Here is a 20267-nt window from a genome sequence, read left to right as displayed (position 1 = left end):
GGATGCTGTAAAGTAAATAGTGATTGCTGTAATCTTTAGGAAGTTCATCTTTTCTATTTTTTAAAAAACAAAGTTGCATGTTAAAATCTTGGATTAGCAGCTGTTATGCCCACTGGAGAGGCCGAGAGCAAGTGAAAGATGACATTACATGATAATTGCAAAGGTGCAGGGGATGATTCAGGTGCATGTATTTGATTGGTCTGAAAATGTTTTTTTAAAAACTAAGCTAGCATATGCCATGACTGCTTTTAATTTTATACACAGGGCCACATAAAAATATCTGATGAGAGGCAACTGGGCTGCAGTACTGCGGGACAGTGTATAGCTCTCCATTCCTCTTCTCCCTTGCATGGTATAATACAATTTGAACGGAGCACAATGGATAGAGTTCTTTTTTAATCCTGTAATTGTCCATCCCAGGAGCCTCTATACTAATCTAGGTGGAGCAGGGGAATATGTGGTCTTTGGTGGCTGCATCTTCACTGCAGAAAAGCGCTGTACTGATGGGTAAATTACCATACTGGGTTTTGGGGAGCTAATAAAGGCTCATGCATTTTTAGGAGTGTATTGCTATGTAAGAGTCAGGTGGAAAGGTGGGCTTCCCCTGAGCACTGACAATACATACAACAATGCCTCCATCAATATGAGCTAGACCCTCTAGGTTCCAAATGGGACCCCAAGAACATGAGCTTCCTCACCACAAGACCCTGGTCACAGTGGGCCTTCATGGACTTTGCTGAAGTGGGATCAGAATTCAGAAATCTATTCTTGAAAGAGATGCAGCAGAGCCTGAATTAAAGTTGCCTCTATTTCTGAAGGTTTTCTCCCAGTGTTGTATTAGGATTATTCTTCTGGGTAGCCATTTCCTGGGTATGAGTCTGTGTCGCAAACGGGCTTAAGCTGAGGTCAGGGAGGGGAGTGTTTTTCTGCCTCTCCTAAATTATGTAGAAGGCTCCCAGATACCAGTGTGGTGGGCAGATTGCAAATGCATCTAATAAGTATAGGTTTAGATGCTCATTTGATTGTGTTTTGCTTTACAGGTCGCCACATTATGCCTGCCCTGAAGTGATTCGGGTAAGTTAGCTTGTTCTCACAGCATTTGTATAAAAGCATGTCACTTGTTACATGGATGCAGGCAGGTACCCGCTATAGGAAGTGATCCCAAGGCAGTCAGCATTGCAAATGCTTAATGTGACTGTCATTTTCCTTCATGTGACAAGGCCCAAAAGCAAGTTACGCCACTAGTATAAAGGTCATGAACATGTCATTCTCAAAGGGCAGAGGTCACTCTTGGTGGCACAGCTACTTCAGTCAGTTGACCAGCCAGAAGTACAATGGTTTTGTTTTTCATGTTATTTCCATCCAGTGGGCCTCCATGTCCCCTATGGAGTCCCTAAGTATCCCCTCAAGCTGAAGGAAGCCGGATTGGACTTTCGGCGCTGTTACTAGTTTGCTATTGAACAATAGGAGGTACTCTCTTCTCCAACTCTTTCTTCTTCCCCTAAGGTTGGCTACTGTAGGCTCTGGTGGCCCAGGGCTTGAAAGGCCAGGTTTCCCACCTGTTGATGCACAGCAGTAATATGAATCCAAGTAGTTCAGAAAATCAATAGAAGAGAATTGCCAGAAAACATTACAAGTTAGCAAAATAATATGACTCCATAAAGAGCTAACCAGAAGAGAAGCAGGTTCTTGATATCCTGAAGGCATCTCTGACATTTCTGATTAAGTTCTGACTCCTCAGTTCTTTTACTGCTCTGTGGCCATTCCCTCCCTTCCCCATATTGTAGGCTTTGCTCTCTCACATCCCTCAGACAAGGACATAACACTGATTTTCACAAGAACCCATGAGCCGCTCTGGCCTGATACTTAGGTAACTCTCCACAAAAGCAGCTTCTTGGATCAAAACTTCAGGTCTCCCACTCTCCCCTCCCCCTTTATTCAAGGATGGCTAATTCTCTTACTAACAAGCATTCATTTAAACTCATATCTCTGTTGCACAGGGAGAAAAATATGATGGGAGGAAAGCGGATGTCTGGAGCTGTGGAGTCATTTTATTTGCATTGTTAGTGGTGAGTCATCATCCTTGCTACCTCCTTTAAACAGAAAAAAACTCCACAGTGCTTCTGTATTTCATGTTAAATCTACATAAATCCATCATGTAAGTCTCTCCTGGGTAACCTCTCTCTTTCTGTATCTCTCAGCTGCATCTTCAGTCTCTCAGCATCTGTCCCAAAAAGGAATGCATGACAAATATTTCACTTTGACTTTGAAGGGCTGCCACCCTGTACAGCACGAGGATTGTGGGAAAGCTGCTTCCCTATATGATCTTTGCTATGTTATTGTGGGGCAGCACTTTAATAACCTGATTCAAAACTCACTGAAGTCAGTTGGCCCCAACGGGATAGGATGGTCAGGGTTGCAACTTCAGGACAGGGAGGATCCTAGGCTGCCCTTCATAGGATCAGGAAAGTGGTTTGGTGGGGTGTATTTTACATGTATATGCATCTTCAGTCAAATGGTTTTATCAAGATCTGAGTAAAATGTAACCACTTTGGTTCATGCCAATTCTGAGCCTCTGTAAACCGCATTTAGTGCAGTTTAGAATGTAGAATTGAGCCAAAAGTACCCTGTTTCAACTGGTTTCCACACAAATAATAATTCCTTTCCTGGCACCTAAAATATTCTGTTTCAGAATTTGTCCCTGGCTCAGTGAAAGGCTCATGAGCTGCACAGAACTTGTTCTGAGTTAGGCAGATGGTACGAAACCCCAAAACCAGACAAAAATTGTAACAGAACCTGAAATCAAGTGAGTTTTGCCTCTGTTCAGTTTTATACCAAAAATCTGCATAGTACTCCCATAAGCAAGAAGTAGGTTGCCATAAGTGACAAGTAGGATAGACTTAATGTGTATGAAATTATTCGTCGTTTGTAATATGTCAAATGTTAATCTACAGTTACAAACAGCAAAGCTCCTTGATCCATATTCTGCAGTCCTTGCACAGTTATTATCCAGTTCCCTCTCAGGCAAACGTCTATTGAAACCCAATGGGAGTTTGCCTGACTGAAGAATGGGAGGAATAGCTGAGTAAAGAGCTCGTGATTTGACCTTTTGAAACACCAGGAAAGAGAGACTCAGAAAAGCTTCCTGGGAGCTATCAGAGTGAGTACTCCATTCTCAAGGGGATGCCCTTTGAGATTTTGTACCCCACTATCTCGAGAAAATATCTTGGGTTGTTTCTAGGTATAAACCTGAGCCTTTAAAGTGGTTGAAACTAGCCCATCACTGATGCTTAGTGCCAAGCATCAAGTTAATTACATCAAGATAAACACCCACGAAAAGTCTTACACTATAATAGCAATTGCTGGTAATTAGCAGCCGTTAGTTGCTATGTCCAGGAAATGCTGCATTTTGTCATGAATTATATTACATTAGCCAAAATGCCTAACTCTCAATATTGATTTTGCTTTAAGTCCTGGATAGTTATGAGGAACTAGGTAACTGGAGGGATTGGTAATGAACACGAGACTTTTTGCTTCTAGGCCACTTGTATGAACAAACACAGGTCGGTAATGACTAATGGTTGTTAGCAGCAAATGGGCTTTTGGTGGCCTCTGTAAATAGATTTGTTGGTCTCAGTCTGTTATATACACTGTATTACCCTACACAAGCATTACATGCACTGAAGTAAATACAATGTAAAAACTGACATTTAGAGCCTGGCTGTAAGAGTTGCTGAGAACCCGCAACTTGCATGTCTTTTGATGGGACTCGAGGACACAGCGCATCTACCAGGATCATCCAGTAATTTTGAGGGGAGAGATTCTTTGGTGAGTCATGGGCTTGTGATAAAACCTTATCATAGTTTCATCCAGTGGACCTCGAGAACCTTCAAGCTCTTAAAGCATCCTAATTCAACCCTGGGGCACACGGGAAAGAATTCTGGAATAATGTTAATGTCCCAAACAAACTCCTGGTTGATGACCCCAGAAAAGAATTTACAGCTTTTAACCTACCCTGGAAACAATAGTCTGCACTGAATCATTTCAGAACATTGTATGGCAGATGTTATCATCTCTTACATCTCTGGAAGATGAGAGATAATGAACAATGTGACAGTGGTCACCAGTTGCAATCTATGAACCATATTGTAAATCAGGGCCCACTTCAATTGTTTGCTGGTGGCATTTTGGACTTGTGCCAAGCCACTTCCGAAGCCACACATTGGCTCACTAATCTGAACTTGGTTACTTGGACGTTGCTGATCACCTCTCTGCTACTAAATGTTGAGTTGAATTTAAGTGGTTCCCTGAGTCTTTTGAGAATTTCCCTGAGAAGGCAACATCATATTTTGAATTATGTTGTATTCTCTTGTTCATTTTCCAATTTAAAAAAGTTTAATATAAAAAGCTACATCCAAAGTTCTGTTTCCATGTTGGAAAAAGTAAAGCAATGCTAAGGAATTATCAACAGGTGAAGAAGGTGTGCTTCACTTCATATAACGGTATAGTGACTTTCCTAATGTCATCCTTTTCTTTTCATCAAATTGCTCAACTTTTCACTTTTTGCCCTCTCCCATTCCTCTTTTCTCCTCGCTCCCACCCACAATTCCTCCCTCATGTCCCTGCAGGGTGCCCTGCCATTTGACGACGACAATTTGCGGCAGTTGTTGGAGAAGGTGAAGCGGGGTGTGTTCCACATGCCACATTTCATCCCTCCAGACTGTCAGAACCTCTTGCGGGGGATGATTGAAGTGGACGCCTCGAAACGTCTCACGGTAAGAGGATATTCACTGTAAATCATGTGATCAGTATGTTTTCAGGACTTTCAATCTGTGTTTCTGTGTGTGGGATCCCCCCATCCTCTCTTCCTATATGTATTGTTGCACAATTAAAGTAACTCTCGACAGTGCAGCTGCCCAAAGACTCCCGTCCCTGAACCATGGATGAAAGAAGTGGATATGGGTTTGGGGAAGAAGCAGATTTCCTTCTCTTGCAAATGATGAGGGCATTTTAGATTTGTATTGTTACTCTGCTTTGATTTTCCTTTGTACTGAAATGTGTATGCATCTACAATAAAACTCCCCTGCTGATGGCATGATAGCACTGCCAAGTGGTTGGTGTATTTTGGAATCAGCCTTGGTATTCTGGCTCCTCAGCTTAGCAGACTGGGGGTTTGTCATAGAAGTGATGTACTATTAGAGGGCCAGGACTGCCCTTATACCCCTTCTTGGTGTCGGATCAGCATATCTTGCACTTCTGGGTGAAGCAATGGTTCGTGCATTGTAGACTCCTGAATCTCAGGGTGCACAGCATTGTATCCTGGGTGTATTGTAGTGTCCTCTGGCAGCCTGCATACTGGATTCTTGGAACCATACCTTCTAGAGTCCTTATGCTTTGTGTAGTAGGCTGTGATACCCTGTGCCCTGGACATATCATGTTGAGCCCTCTGGGATTCTGTACCCAAGGTGAGTTCCACCGATCCCTCAGAGACCATGCCCCCTGAATGCACTGGAATGATCATATCCGTCACTGATACCATGTTAATGTTTTGGGGTTTTTTGAAAATGTAGCAATAAAAATAATTTTGAAGAGCAAGATTGCCTGCTATTCAGTGGAGGTGTCTGGCTCTGTGGGTATGTTGGCCTTTATAAATCACGTTGTCAGTCTCCGGTGATGATTTTATACAGATTTACTAAGCTCGCAGATTCTGAGTGGGAGTATGTATAAAGAAATGCAAATTTAAAACTCCTCCTGGTTCTTCATTCTGCTAAAATATTTATAAATAAACTCTCCTCCGATCAGTGCTTGGCGCCTCTACAGAGACTGCTAACAGCAGAATTGGTCTGCACTGGCTGCGATGATGGCTTTGGGAAGTAGACACCTGTCTGCTAGGAAGTAACTGAACTCCTCCTACCTCCAAACTCACTTTACAATACTACTTGACAGCTACACTGTGGGCTTGGAGTTTCACTCCTTACCAAACCAGGTCATGTTCTATTCGGTGAGCCAGAGGTGAAAGGCTTTGTATATTCTTACTCATATCCTCCCTGAGCCATCCTTCCTCTACAATGAATAAAGCAGGTCAAAAAATTGGATGTTTTTCTGAAAGTGATGTTCTAGGAATTGTTTGGGGGAATTGTCTCTGTTCTGAGTTATACAGGAGGTCAGGCTAGATGGTCACAATGTTCCCTTCTGGGCTGGGAATCTATGAAAAGATCCTGTTTCCAGTGAACTGAGGGTGATGAACCAGGTATCAGACACTAGACCCTCTTCAGTGTGTCAGGGCTTTAGGTTCAACTTTGAACCAAGCTCATTTTATAGGGCTGTCTCTGAATTTTTGGCATTATTTAATGCAGCAAAGCACATCCAAATAAAGGAGGAAAACGGTTAAAGTCATTCTAGAGTGACTCACTCCTCATCCTGATCAAACACCAAAGCTATTGTGATGGAGTAGGGACTGTCTGTGTGGGGAGTGGGAGAGCAGGGGAGGACTTTAGGGGATGGACGATGCCAGAGCCTGTAACCTGAGCTAGGTAAGGGAGGGGAAAGGTCAACACCTTTGCCCGGGAAGGGGACAAAGGAAGGGAGTGGCAGGAGGGAAGCAGTTTGAGTTTGGGCTTGGGGCTGTGTGGGCGGAATTCAGGGTATCCTAGCTAGGATCCAAGCACCCTGAAAGCCCAGAAGGACTCGGTGGAGGGGTCCTGACTGTGCCTGCAAGCTCTGCTGTAACCGGTGTTCCTGTTGTCCAATAAACCTTCTGTTTTACTGGCTGGCCGAGAGTCACTGTGGGTCCCAGGAAGAGGGGTGCAGGGCCGGACTCCCCACACTCCGTGACAACTGGTGGCAGCGGTGGGATATACTGCACCCCGTGGACGGCGCTTCCTGCAGTAAGTGACTGGGGAGCAGTAAAACGAAGGGGTGATTAACCCCTGGGAGTGTGTGCCCAGTGAGAAGGACTTTGCAGTAACAGGGTCCCCCGGGGGATTGCAGCAAGCGGTCCAAGGGTGGAGGAGTCTGCAGCTCGACCCTGGCAGAGAGGTGGTGACCTCACGAAGGGCTGGTGCACTAGGGGTCCCCCTGGAAACCGTGGGGAGCGGCGAGCGCCCCGGCCTGTGAGTGGCCAGCAGGAAGATGTATGCCAAGCGGCGCAAGTGTGACCTGGTGGAGCTGTGCAAGCAGAGGGGGTTGCGCCCGGGGAGGCTCAGCAAGGACCAGCTGATTGCCCAGCTGGAGCAGGGAGACCGCATGAATGAACGGAGCCCTGTCTCTGAGGGAAGCAGCCGAGCAGATGCAGCTCAGGCACCAGTGTCTGTCCCCGCTGGGAGCGGTCAGCTGGCGGACGAGGGCTTCCCGAGACCCCCCCTTCCTAGGCGTAGGGGAAGGGCGGGGAGGAGCCCAGTGTATACCGAGGGCACCGTGACATCCCCGGCCAGCAGAGGATCCGCCCGGCGAAGCTCACCCCCCAGCAGGGGATCCTCCCGGCAACGCTCGGCATCCGTGGAGTGGAGGCGGCTGGAATATGAAAGGGAGCTGAGACGGGAGGAGCTCGAGTTAAAGAGGAAAGAGCTGGAGGAGAAGGCGAAACAGCGTGAACATGAGGAGAACCAGCGTAAACATGAGCGGGAGGAGAAGGAGAAACAGCGTAAACATGAGCTGGACCTGGCCCGGCTGAGGAGCAGTGAGGCCCCGGCTGCGGTGAGTGAGGCGGGGCCCAAGCCTACCAAGAGCTTTGATAAGCACTTGCTGCCCCGGCGTAAGGAGGGGGAGGACATAGATACCTTCCTGACGGCCTTTGAGAATGCCTGCGAGCTGCACAGGGTTGACTCTGCAGACAGGATCGCAGTTCTCACCCCCTTACTGGACTCCACAGCCGTGGAGGTGTACAGCCGACTGAAAGGGGTGGAGGCAGGGGACTACGAACTGTTCAAACAGGCCCTGCTCCGCGAGTTTGGGCTGACTCCTGAGATGTATCGGAAAAAGTTCCGGAGCCAGCGTAAAACCCGTGAGGTCACATACCTACAACTGGTCAACCGGGCGCAGGGGTATGCCCGCAAGTGGACAGCTGGGGCCCAAACTAAAGAGGACCTGCTTGACCTATTCATACTGGAGCACCTGTACGAGCAGTGCCCGTCCGACCTGAGGCTGTGGTTGATGGACCAGAAGCCGGAGAACCCACAGCACGCAGGCCAGCTGGCTGACCAATTTGTGGACAGTCGGGCAGGGGATGGCAGGGAGGAGTCTCGAAGGAGCAGGCCTGCCTCAACGCAGAGAGAGAGTCATCCTGGGACCTCCCAAAGGGGGCCTATGGAGAACCCCCCCAAAAGGGGAACATCCAGTGGCAGGTCCCTCCGACCCACTCAAGGGGACCCACGAGATATGGGCTGCTATCGCTGTGGCCAACGAGGTCACATACGGGCCCAGTGCCCCAAGCTCAGGGACAGACCAAGCAGACCCAACCCGCAGAGGGTGGACTGGGTAAAAACCCAATCGGAGGAGGGGCTACATTCCCAGGAAAGGGGGGTTGGCAACATACCACCTGTGGATGCTCCAGGCTCCGGGTTTTTGGTTTACCGGGTGGGCGCAGGGCTGCCCCTCCGGAAAGAGTGCATTGTTTCCCTGGAAGTGGATGGGAGGAAGGTCACTGGGTACTGGGACACAGGCGCTGAGGTGACGCTGGCCCGGCCCGAGGTGGTGGCCTCAGATCGGATGGTGCCCGACACCTGCCTGACCCTGATGGGCGTGGGCGGGACCCCATTCAAGGTACCCGTGGCAAGGGTACACCTGAAATGGGGGGCCAAGGAGGGCCCCAAGGATGTGGGGGTACACCAATATTTGCCCACTGACGTGTTAATGGGAGGGGACCTTGAGGACTGGCCTAGTAACACCCAGAGTGCCCTGGTCGTGACTCGTAGTCAGAGTCGGCAAATGGCACTGCTCCCCGACAACGGGGAAGGTACTCGACCTGAGGTGCAGGACCCTAACTCAGGGAACGGGGAACGCCCAGGGGCACGGTGCAGAGAGGCTGCGGCCTCAGACCCAGCCAGCAAGAGAGAGCCAGTCCCCATTCCTGTCCCAGCTGCTGAGTTCCAGGCCGAGTTACAGAAAGATCCCTCCTTGCGGAAGCACCGGGACCGGGCTGACCTTAGTGCGGTACAGACCATGAGGAGAGGTTGCAAGGAGAGGTTCCTGTGGGAGAAGGGGTTCCTGTACCGAGAATGGGCTCCCCCAGGGGAAGTAGAGTCATGGGGGATCAGGAGGCAGCTGGTGGTTCCCCAGAAGTTCCGTCGCAAGCTGTTGTACCTGGCTCATGACATCCCTCTCGCAGGGCACCAGGGAATCCGGCGCACCAGGCAGAGGCTGCTACAGAACTTTTACTGGCCTGGGGTCTTTACCCATGTCCGACAGTACTGCCAATCCTGTGACCCCTGCCAGAGGGTGGGGAAGGCCCGGGACAAGGGGAAAGCGGCATTGAGGCCTTTACCCATCATAGAAGAACCTTTCCAGAAGGTGGCCATGGACATAGTGGGACCCCTCAGCAAGACGACCCGGTCAGGAAAGAAATACATCCTGGTGGTGGTGGATTTTGCCACTCGCTACCCCGAGGCGGTGGCCTTGTCCTCTATCGAAGCAGACACAGTGGCAGATGCGCTGCTGACAATTTTCAGCCGGGTGGGGTTCCCCAAGGAGGTCTTAACGGACCAGGGGTCCAACTTCATGTCGGCCCTGCTCCGGTCCTTATGGCAGAAATGTGGGGTCCAGCACAACTGGGCCTCAGCGTATCACCCTCAGTCCAACGGGCTGGTAGAAAGGTTCAACAGGACGCTGAAGAGGATGCTAAAAACATTTATGAACCAGCATCCGCAAGATTGGGACAAGTACTTACCTCACCTGCTGTTTGCGTACAGGGAGGTGCCCCAGGAATCTACCGGGTTTTCACCTTTCGAACTGTTGTATGGAAGGCGGGTGAGGGGGCCCCTAGACCTGATGAGGGACGAATGGGAGGGGAAGGCCGCTCCCGAGGGAGAGTCAGTGGTGGAGTATGTCCTGACCTTCCGGGAAAGACTGGCCGAGCTCATGGGCCTGGCCAGGGAGAATCTGGCCCGAGCCCAGAGGAGGCAGAAGGTCTGGTATGACCGCACAGCACGAGCGCGTGCCTTCGCCACCGGGGATCAGGTGATGGTTCTTATCCCCGTGAGGAGAAACAAACTCCAGGCTGCCTGGGAAGGGCCCTTCAAGGTTATCAAGCAACTGAATGAGGTAAACTATGTGGTGGAGCTGTCAAACCGGGCACATCACCGTCGGGTGTACCATGTGAACATGATGAAACCATACTATGACAGGGGGAATGTGGTGTTGGCCGTGTGTGGACATTGGGAGGGGCAGGGAGATGACCCCTTAGTAGATCTATTCCCTGGGACAAAGGCTGGTTCCCCCCTGGAGGCAATTCCCCTCTCTGATCAACTGACCCCGGGCCAGCACGCTGAGATCAGGGGGGTGCTGCATCTGTACCGACAGCTGTTTTCCAACCAGCCTGGACGCACTAATTTGACTGTCCACCGGGTGGAGACCGGGTCACATCCCCCTATAAAATGCTCCCCTTTTCGGGTCACTGGGAAAACTGCCCAGGATCTTGAAAGAGAGGTCAGGGACATGCTGGCTTTGGGGGTGATCCAGCCGTCTTCCAGCCCTTGGGCCTCGCCAGTGGTGCTAGTCCCCAAAAAGGACGGGTCAATCCGGTTCTGTGTGGACTATCGAAAGCTCAATGCCATCACCGTATCTGATGCCTACCCTATGCCCAGGCCTGACGAGCTCCTAGACAAGCTGGGAGGTGCTCGGTACCTCACCACTATGGATCTTACCAAAGGCTACTGGCAAGTGCCGCTGGACGCAGATGCCAGGCTGAAATCGGCCTTTATCACCCCTCTGGGGCTCTATGAGTTTCTGACCCTGCCCTTCGGCCTCAAGGGAGCGCCGGCCACCTTCCAGCGCCTGGTGGATCAGCTACTGAGGGGGATGGAGAGTTTTGCCGTGGCGTATATTGACGACATCTGCGTCTTCAGCCAGACCTGGGAGGACCACATATCCCAGGTTAAACAAGTCCTAGACCGACTCCAAAAGGCTGGGTTAACAGTAAAGGCGGAGAAGTGCAAGGTGGGGATGGCTGAAGTATCTTACCTGGGCCATCGGGTGGGGAGCGGCTGCCTAAAGCCGGAACCAGCCAAGGTGGAGGTGATCAGAGACTGGCCTGCTCCCCAAACCAAAAAGCAGGTCCAGGCCTTTATTGGGATGGCGGGGTACTGTCGAAGGTTCGTGCCCCACTTTAGTGCCATAGCCGGCCCCATCACTGAACTGTGCAAAAAGGGGAAGCCAGACAAGGTGATTTGGACTGAGCAGTGCCAGGAGGCTTTCCGGGCGCTGAAGGAGGCTCTGGTTAGTGGCCCAGTTCTGGCAAACCCAGATTTTGACAAACCCTTTATGGTGTTCACTGATGCCTCAGACACGGGACTGGGGGCAGTGTTAATGCAGGAGGATAAAAAGGGGGAGAGACACCCCATCGTGTACCTGAGTAAGAAGCTGCTACCCCGGGAACAAAGCTACGCGGCCATCGAGAAGGAATGCCTGGCCATGGTGTGGGCCCTTAAGAAGCTAGAGCCATATCTCTTTGGGCGACACTTCACCGTGTACACCGACCACTCTCCCCTGACCTGGCTGCACCAGATGAAAGGAGCCAACGCCAAGCTCCTGAGGTGGAGCCTGCTCCTGCAGGACTATGACATGGACGTGGTCCATGTGAAGGGAAGTGCCAACCTGACAGCGGATGCGTTGTCCCGGAGAGGGGACCCTGAACTTCCCCAGGTCACTGGGCAGAGTGACCCCGCTCAGTTCAGTCTCGAAGGGGGGAGAGATGTGATGGAGTAGGGACTGTCTGTGTGGGGAGTGGGAGAGCAGGGGAGGACTTTAGGGGATGGACGATGCCAGAGCCTGTAACCTGAGCTAGGTAAGGGAGGGGAAAGGTCAACACCTTTGCCCGGGAAGGGGACAAAGGAAGGGAGTGGCAGGAGGGAAGCAGTTTGAGTTTGGGCTTGGGGCTGTGTGGGCGGAATTCAGGGTATCCTAGCTAGGATCCAAGCACCCTGAAAGCCCAGAAGGACTCGGTGGAGGGGTCCTGACTGTGCCTGCAAGCTCTGCTGTAACCGGTGTTCCTGTTGTCCAATAAACCTTCTGTTTTACTGGCTGGCCGAGAGTCACTGTGGGTCCCAGGAAGAGGGGTGCAGGGCCGGACTCCCCACACTCCGTGACAGCTATTATCTTCATTTTTCCGTAGGAAAAAGCAAACAGGTCTGATGTACAATATCTTGAGGACAGGGAATAAGAACGTGAAATGAATTTATTCAAGCGATAAAAGCTGCCGGGGGGGGGGGGGATGGACACACCGCAGAGCTCTTCTTTATTGGACACAATCTGTATTTTCATTATTTTGGGAGCTCTCAATTTGCATCCCCACTGCCTGCTGATGGCACACTTGTCTTTCCATTGTGTTAGCATCTTCATCACTTAGACAGCCATATAAAAGGGATCTGGCTGTTTATTGCACTAGAGCTAGAATGTCAGATTAATTCTAAGGAGAGAGCTGGATTCCATGTTAGTTGTAGTCCATGGAGCAATGTATGAATGTAGGACTACATGCTACCCCCAATCCACAGCAGATCTCCCACTCATGCCAATGGGAGGTTTGCACAAAGATCAAGGGTAGAGTATGGCTGGTATGTAGTAACGAAGTTTGAAGCTATTACTATTATTTATAATTTGTTCAGTACCTTAATGTCATATTCACCATTGTTCATTGGGAAAATATGGTCACCCCCAAGAGCGCAACTATTTTTGCCCTTTTTACCCCTCCTTTCTCTGTTTTGCCCCTTCTCCCTTATCTTCTGTCTCACTTCTTTTCTTACCAATGCAGTTTCCTTCCTTACAACAATTCCCACTTCACACAGGGCTTCACACTCCCCATTCCATCTGCTAAAATGATCAACAACAAAAGAGTTAATGTTGACATTTAAACTGCCATCATTGGGCTGTAGCACCAATACCCCATTAGGATTAATGGAGGGTAGAGTAGTTCACACTTTTGAGATTTAGGAAGATATCACTTACTCTGTTTACACACCCTTCATTTCTGGAAACCATGAGAGCTAGGGGGGGAAATGTTATTAAAGTGTGTATTTTTCAGAATTTGTATATGCCCTGTCATGCAGCCAGCAAAATATATCAAATGTGCCACATGTCTGATGCTCCTGCACTAGGGGGCTCACTTGACTTGCCATCAAGGATGCTTGTATTCATTGCACTAGAGCAATGGTCTCCAACCGTTTTACGCACAAAATCACTTTTTAAATTTAAGATAAACCCAGGATCTACCTCTCCCCTTCCCCGAGGCCCCGCCCCACTCACTCCATTCTCCCCTTCCTCCATTGCTCACTCTCCCCCACCCTCACTCACTTTCACCGGGCTAGGGCAGGGGGTTGGGGTGAGTGATGGGGTACAGGCTCTGGATTGGGACCGAGGGGTTCAGAGTGTGGGCAGGGGCTCCGGGCTGAGCCTGAAGCAGAGAGTGGGGTGCAAGAGTGAGGGATGCAAGCTGTGTGAGGGAGTTTGGGTGCAGGCGTCATATGCTCACACTGCACCTAATCTCATAGAATCCACTGGACATTTCATAAGTCTTACTTTTATTAGTGTCATTTGTGGTTTATAGATCCAAAATCCTTTGGGGATTGTCACAAATCAGTATAACATTCTCAACTGTGGGGTGTGCATTTGCTGAGCCTGAGGCTGGCGGTTGGGGTGCAGGAGTGAGAGATGCAAGCTGTGGGAGGGAGTTTGGTACAGCAGGGGGCTCTGGGCTAGTTCAGGGGATTGGGTGCAGGAGAGGTTGCAGCATCTGGGAGGGAGCTGTGGGCTGGGGGTTGGGGTGCAGGAGGGGGTTCAAGGTGCAGGCTCCGGCCGCGAGGCAATTACCACAGGCGGCTCCCGGTCGGTGGCACAGTAAGACTCAGGCACGCTGCCTGCCTGCTGTAACCTCACGCCACTCCTGGAAGCGGTTGTCTGATGGCACATCTCTACATGCGACCCCTGGGGGGAAGGGGCAGTGGGTCTCCATATGAGGCTGCGCCTATAAGCCTTGCCCCCACAGCTCCCATTGGCCGGGAACTGGCCAATGGGAGCTGCAGGGACGGTGCTGGGGGTGGAGGCAGTGCGGGAAACTACTATCCCTCCCTCCCTTTCCCCAGGGGGCCGCACACAGAGACATGTCAGCAGACAGCCGCTTCTGGGAGCGGTATGAGGCCATGGCAGTCAGGCAGCCTACCTGAGCCTGCTGCACCGCTGGACTTTTAGCGGCCCATAGATCACGATCGACTGGCCAAGGCTCCAGGATCGACCAGTCTATCACGATTGATGGGTTGGTGACCACTGTTATAGATGGACTTGTAGTTAAGTCACTGGGAAAATCACTTTAATTTCTCTCTGCCTCAGGTCCCCCTCTGTAAAGTGGGGGAATAATGATATTCCCTTTGTCTGTCTTGTTTCTTTAGACTGCAAGCTTTTCAGGGCAAGGACTGACTGTGTGTGTATGTACAGCACCTAGCATAGGAGGGTCCTGACCTTGGTCAGACTATCTGTGGCTTCCCTCTACCCTCCGTTTAAGTTCTTTGTCCACGAAAACCCATATTTTAACATGATACAACAGACTAATGCTTGGACATAAAGCTCTTTTTGAATATAGAAGGGGCCTAGTAAATGAATTGGCCTATTAAAAGGGTCAATTTATGGCACATCGAGATTTGAAACTTTGCCTCCTTCATTGCTGGGGCAGATTGGGAACTCTTGCACTAGCGCAAATTAGAGATGGGCCAAACCAGCAGCTCCCACCCCAAAATCCACAAACTTTGGGAGAGTTCAGATTTGCATCAGAACTTTGCAGCTCTGGCCTGTCACTGACACTAAGGCAGTTGATGTGCTGAGCCACTGCCTCTCATTGGTGCCTTCTGTCTGTATCCAGCTGTTGTCTCGTGTCTTATACCTAGGCTGCAAGCTCTTAGGGAGGACCATCTTTTTGTTCTGTGTTTGTACAATGCCTAGCCATGGGAGGGTCCTGATCCTTGACTAGGGCTTCTAGGTGCTACTGCAGTACAAATAATCAGAATAATTAATTAAGATGGTGCATTTTTCTGTAAAGCTTTAGTATTGGGAAATCCTCTCTCCCCTGCCAAGGCCACCATTCAAGCATGAGGAAGCCTCCACTGGCTCTGTGAAGGTAGAGTTTGGTTTTGTTGTTTTAGAGATGGCTTCTTCTGGCAAGTGCCTGCAGTGGAGAGGAGATATGAGGACAGAGCATTTTTACAGCCTTCATATAATGGCATTCCATTCGGGGAAACCCCTGTGAGAACAGTGAGAAAAGCCCTGTGGGAAGGGCTGTTAAATGCCTTTGTCACTTAAATGCGTTTAAACATTGTGTTTAAATGATGGCAGAAGGAGTGCGATTAACTCCCACTGTGGCTCACGCTCCCCTACACTGCATCCTAAAAAGCCTACAATCTTCTCCTTGTCAAAACGAATCGCCCTTCTATAACCCCTCCTGTCACTTTAATGCAGATGAAAAGCAAGAAAGCATTAATTAATTACCCTAAAAAAAAAAAGCAGGGAAGATGTTGGTGTCAGCAAGCACACTTGTACGGTATCATACTAACAATTCCATGCAAATCAGAATTGTGATTATTTTTATAAAGCACTTTTCATACTTGGGACATCCCAAAGTGCTTTACAATAATTATTTCAATATGGGTAGCACTGCAGTTGTGTGGGCAGACAGCAGCCATTGTGTGCTCAGTGAGAGCTCTAACAAAGCTTGGGATCTGGTTTTATGGCAAACGCAAAGTGCTATGGGATCTTTACCTTACATTGGAATGGCCAGCAGAGCAGATCTCTGTTTAACATCTTATCTGAAGGTCCTGTTACTGGGACATGAACTTGTGACCCCCTCTGACTGGGAAACTGAAGGGCTGTTGCCTGAGCCACACTGACACTTCTACTTACTGTAGCCACACGAGGACAACCTGACAGAGAGAGACAGAAAGGACTGTAAGAGAAACAGGCATGAAAGAGACTTGAATGTATTTTAGCCACATCACCTGTTCTCCATCCAAAACCATTAATAGTTACCCCCTCCCTAAGGTGTATATTATGTACTGGTGGAGTATATGCATCCTTTGGGGTTCTCTCCCTGTGAGATGCTAGCTGCTGCAACAATGTGAAGGATACCTGTACAGCAGCCCTTTAACAGGGCCTTCTATAAGTATACATTGTGACAGGCCATGTTAAATCCCTGATGTGGAGCTCTGGGAGGGAAAGAGGGAAGGTGTATAAACTGGACTGTCTTTTTCATTCTGTGTTTGTACAACTCTAGCACAGAGAGGTCCTAGATCACTTCTGGAGCTCCTAGGCACTACTGTAATACTAAAAGTAAAAATGAAGAATACATACTACTATCTTCTAGAGCAGGGGTCGGCAACCTTTCAGAAGTGCTGTGCCAAGTCTTCATTTATTCACTCTAATTTAAGGTTTTGCATGCCAGTCATACATTTTAACGTTTTTAGAAGGTCTCTTTCTATAAGTCTATAATATATAACTAAACTATTGTTGTATGGCAAATAAATAAGGTTTTTAAAATGTTTAAGAAGCTTCATTTAAAATGAAATTAAAATGCAGAGGTCCGAGACTGGTGGCCAGGACCTGGGCAGTGTGAGTGCCACTGAAAATCAGCTCACGTGCTGCCTTCGGCACGCGTGCCATAGGTTGCCTACTCCTGTTCTAGAGCATGGGTTCCCGTGGCTGAGAACCCGTGGTCTGGAACATGGTGGTGCATGTGAATTAATTAATTCAAGGGGGCAGCTCGCAAATAGGTATCAGGATGTCATGACCCTGCCCTTACCAAAGGCTAAATGGGAGAGGGGAAAAGGTTGAAAGCCACTACTGTTAAGTCCACATCACTGACTCCAACCTAACAGGAGGAACAAACATGACTCTCCTCCCTTTTTGAGCCCAAACGCCTGAGCTCCAGTGTTTGAAAAACTCCTGGTGATAAGTGGTGGCAAACACACCTACTCTTCTCACTGTCACACAGGCATGGCTGCTGCTTCTGCTGTGTGGTGGTAAAAGGGAGGATGGGGAATCCTGTTGGAACTTTTGTGTGATGGTGGTATTAGCTGGTTAGAAGCAGCAGGCTTAACCCTTTCTGTCTCAGTTCTAAAGAAGATCATTCATCTCTCTTAGCTACCCTTCCACCCTTCCATCAACTGCATTTCTTTCTTGTCCTTGGATTCTAGGAAAACCGTTGTCACACTTAACAAACCCTCTGTTACAGAGTCAGTCTGTGCTCTGCTGGGCTTTCCAGGGCAAGGAGCCATTGTTATATAACATACAAAAACCTCGGTTTCCTCTTTCTCTCTGTCAATCTCCTTCTCTCTGTCTCCAAGCATCTGTCTGTCTGTCCCTCTCTCTCTTTGCCTTGACAGTTCTCATTAGCCTGGAAATGAAGTGGAAAGAAATAAGGGCAGGACAGCTGTCTCTGTTCTTGCTGACCAGTTTAATGGACCTCTGATTTCGTTTTACAGACATTATGTGAGATTCCTTCCAAGTCTCCCCTGCCTCTCACTGGTACACTGCTGAAGCCCATAAGTGTACAGTGCACACATATGCGCACATACAGACACACACATACAAAGGTTCCTTATGTGGTACAATCTCTTGGCATCTGCAAGTGGTCTTTTCCTGGTAGGATGCTGCTGCAGACACACAGGCTTAGATTTGCTGTAGGGGTATATCTGAGCTGGGCTTGTTCTCTCTGTTGATTAGGGAGAAGCGTTCAGCGGAGCTTCTTTGGGAAGAGTGGCTTTTTCCTGTGCTTGGGAAAAATGTTGCCACCACAAAACATCCCCTGTGGCCTGCCTTCTGTAGGCAGACATCCCTACTGTCAAACTTTGATAACTGGCTAGTCCTCCACTGTATTTATCTGTCTGTCCAGCACCACAGTCATAGGAACCACTGTCTCGCCATACCCTTGTATGTAACATGTAGTGAAGGGTCCCTGACTGGAGTGGAAATGGGTTGCAGGACCCAAGGCCAGCAGAGGAGATTGGGGGTCTGGAAGACTTGTGCTGGGGCACTAAATTTTATTACCATAAAATCACTCCTATATATAGAGATATACTGATCTCATAGAGCTGGAAGAGACCCTGAAAGGTCATTGAGTCCAGCCCCTTACCTTCATTAGGCAGGACCAAGTACTGATTTTTGCCCCAGATCCCTAAGTAGCCCCCTCAAGGATGGAGCTCACAACCCTGGGCTTAGCAGACTAATACTCAAACCACTGAGCTATCCCTTCCCCTCTCCTAGTTGTTTTGATGAAGTTGTTATAATGAACATGTGGCCCACCTGGAGTGGTTCCTTGGTGAAAATCAGGCTGCACAAATCTCACATTGCCTTCACTTTACTTAGTTTGTGAACATATCTCCTGTCTCAAAGAAAAAGCAAATCTTATAAGAAAATAGGCTGGGGTTTGGAGTGGCATCATCATCCTGTAGGCAGGTGTATGTCAATAGCAGGTTTTATCTGATTTCAATTGGATTATGCTCCTCTTAGCTTATTTTCAGAGCACTTGCCTGTGAACCTTAGTGGAAGCTGGGTTCTACACCTGCCCTGTAGCTCAGTCATTATGGCCTGTGTGCCTCCCTACATTTCAGGAGATACATTATGGCCTGCCTGTGACTGTGTCTACATCTATTTTAAAAAATAACTTTAAACCAGTGCCTGGTGGTTCCTGCTAAGTGACAGGCCTGTTTGGAATGGCGCAGGTGAGCCAGCAGATGCTTTGTATGCAGTGTAAAACTCTCATCATTTGGGTGCCATAAGATCCCAACTTCCAGACTCCTAAGGAGGGTGACCAGGACCGGCGCTAGGGTTTCTCGCACCCTAGGCGCAGAGCCATTTCGCCTCCCCCCGGGCTGATCCCGCAGCTCCGGTGGAGCTGCCGCAGTCATTGCTGCGGAAGGTCCGTTGGTCCATGGCTTCGGTGGAGTTGCTGCAGGCGTGCCTGCGGGTGGTCCACTGGAGCTGTGCGAGCAGCCAAGCGTCTGCAGGTATGACTGCGGCAGCTCCACCGGAGCCGCGGACAAACGGACCCTCCGCAGGAATGACTGCGGCAGCTCCACCGGAGCCGCCTGCCGCACCCCTGGCAAAATGCCACCCCCCAAATAATCCTGGTGCTCTAGGCGATTGCCTAGGCTGCCTAAATAGTAGTGCCGGCCCTGAGGGCGACCTAAGCCCAGCTACAGGCAACCCTCATATTTGGTTGCTTTATGCAGTTTTCCTGTTTTTTGCTTTTTTGCTTCTTTTTTTCCCCCCTGTACTAACTCCTTGTTTTCTCTTTCTTTGTAGCTAGAACACATTCAGAAACACATATGGTATATGTAAGTAATATTTTTAAAAATCCTATTTACTTGTCTTCACTATTGTTGCTGTTGCAGGGAGCTGGTAAACTAGAAGTCTGTGAAATGGATAGACTTGGATGACATGAAAACAGCTTCCATACAGGCATGGGCCAGGAGATGAATGAGGGAACATCCATTAAAGCTGAAGTTTTAGCCTATACAGTGAATACAATCTCCTTTGTGTAGATTCAGGCTAGGGATTCTCATATACAGGAAAATCCTGTATGGCAATAGTTTGAAATGGGACCTGTTTAACTGTGTGCCACTTTCCATACCAACATATAGCTGTTTTTTTTCTAAATGTACTATGCCTGAAAGGGTAATTTCTGGGTGAACAGCAAGGGACTAGCAGACACATTTACCTGGATACCCAAGTAACTGCAGGGAATCCCTAGCAAAATCTTAGTAAAACCCACTTGACAGGCAGACTTTCGTGGGTTCCTCTCTGGCATTTATGACTTTTCTCCAAATAGGGGGAATAACAAGAGACATTATTAGAAAATAAGCTTTTATAAACAATCACCTTCTGCTTCATAGGCCTTCTTCCCCTTTCTTTGCAGTAAATTAAGAGGCTGGCTCATGACCTCATAACCCACTGATGAGCGATAGTTCCATGGCTTGACTGACAGAAGCAGCCACTTGCCATGGAAAAAGAAGTCTATAAGAAAAGGCCATTCCCTTCTGATGATTTGAGCACATGGAAGACTGCTGGCTTTTTAAAGT

General features: G+C 49.0%; 1 protein-coding gene across 10 annotated transcripts in view; it reads left to right on the top strand.

The window, feature by feature from the left end:
- BRSK2 (BR serine/threonine kinase 2) overlaps positions 1–20267 on the top strand; it is a 505761-nt gene that overhangs the window by 406151 nt on the left and 79343 nt on the right. For all 10 annotated transcript variants that reach the window (XR_004000116.1, XR_004000114.1, XR_004000115.1 and 7 more), the window contains exons 6-9: positions 1041–1074; positions 2001–2069; positions 4629–4775; positions 19492–19523. Coding sequence is in view for 7 of the 10 variants with exons in the window: in XM_030560631.1 (XP_030416491.1) it covers positions 1041–1074; positions 2001–2069; positions 4629–4775; positions 19492–19523 (282 nt within the window). In the remaining 3 variants the exon portion in view is untranslated. The remainder of the gene's footprint in view (positions 1–1040; positions 1075–2000; positions 2070–4628; positions 4776–19491; positions 19524–20267) is intronic.

Source organism: Gopherus evgoodei, chromosome 4 (genome assembly GCF_007399415.2).
Source record: "Gopherus evgoodei ecotype Sinaloan lineage chromosome 4, rGopEvg1_v1.p, whole genome shotgun sequence".
Classification (NCBI taxonomy): domain Eukaryota; kingdom Metazoa; phylum Chordata; order Testudines; family Testudinidae; genus Gopherus; species Gopherus evgoodei.
Note: the sequence above shows the minus strand (reverse complement) of the source record. Positions and strands in the feature narration are given on the sequence as shown.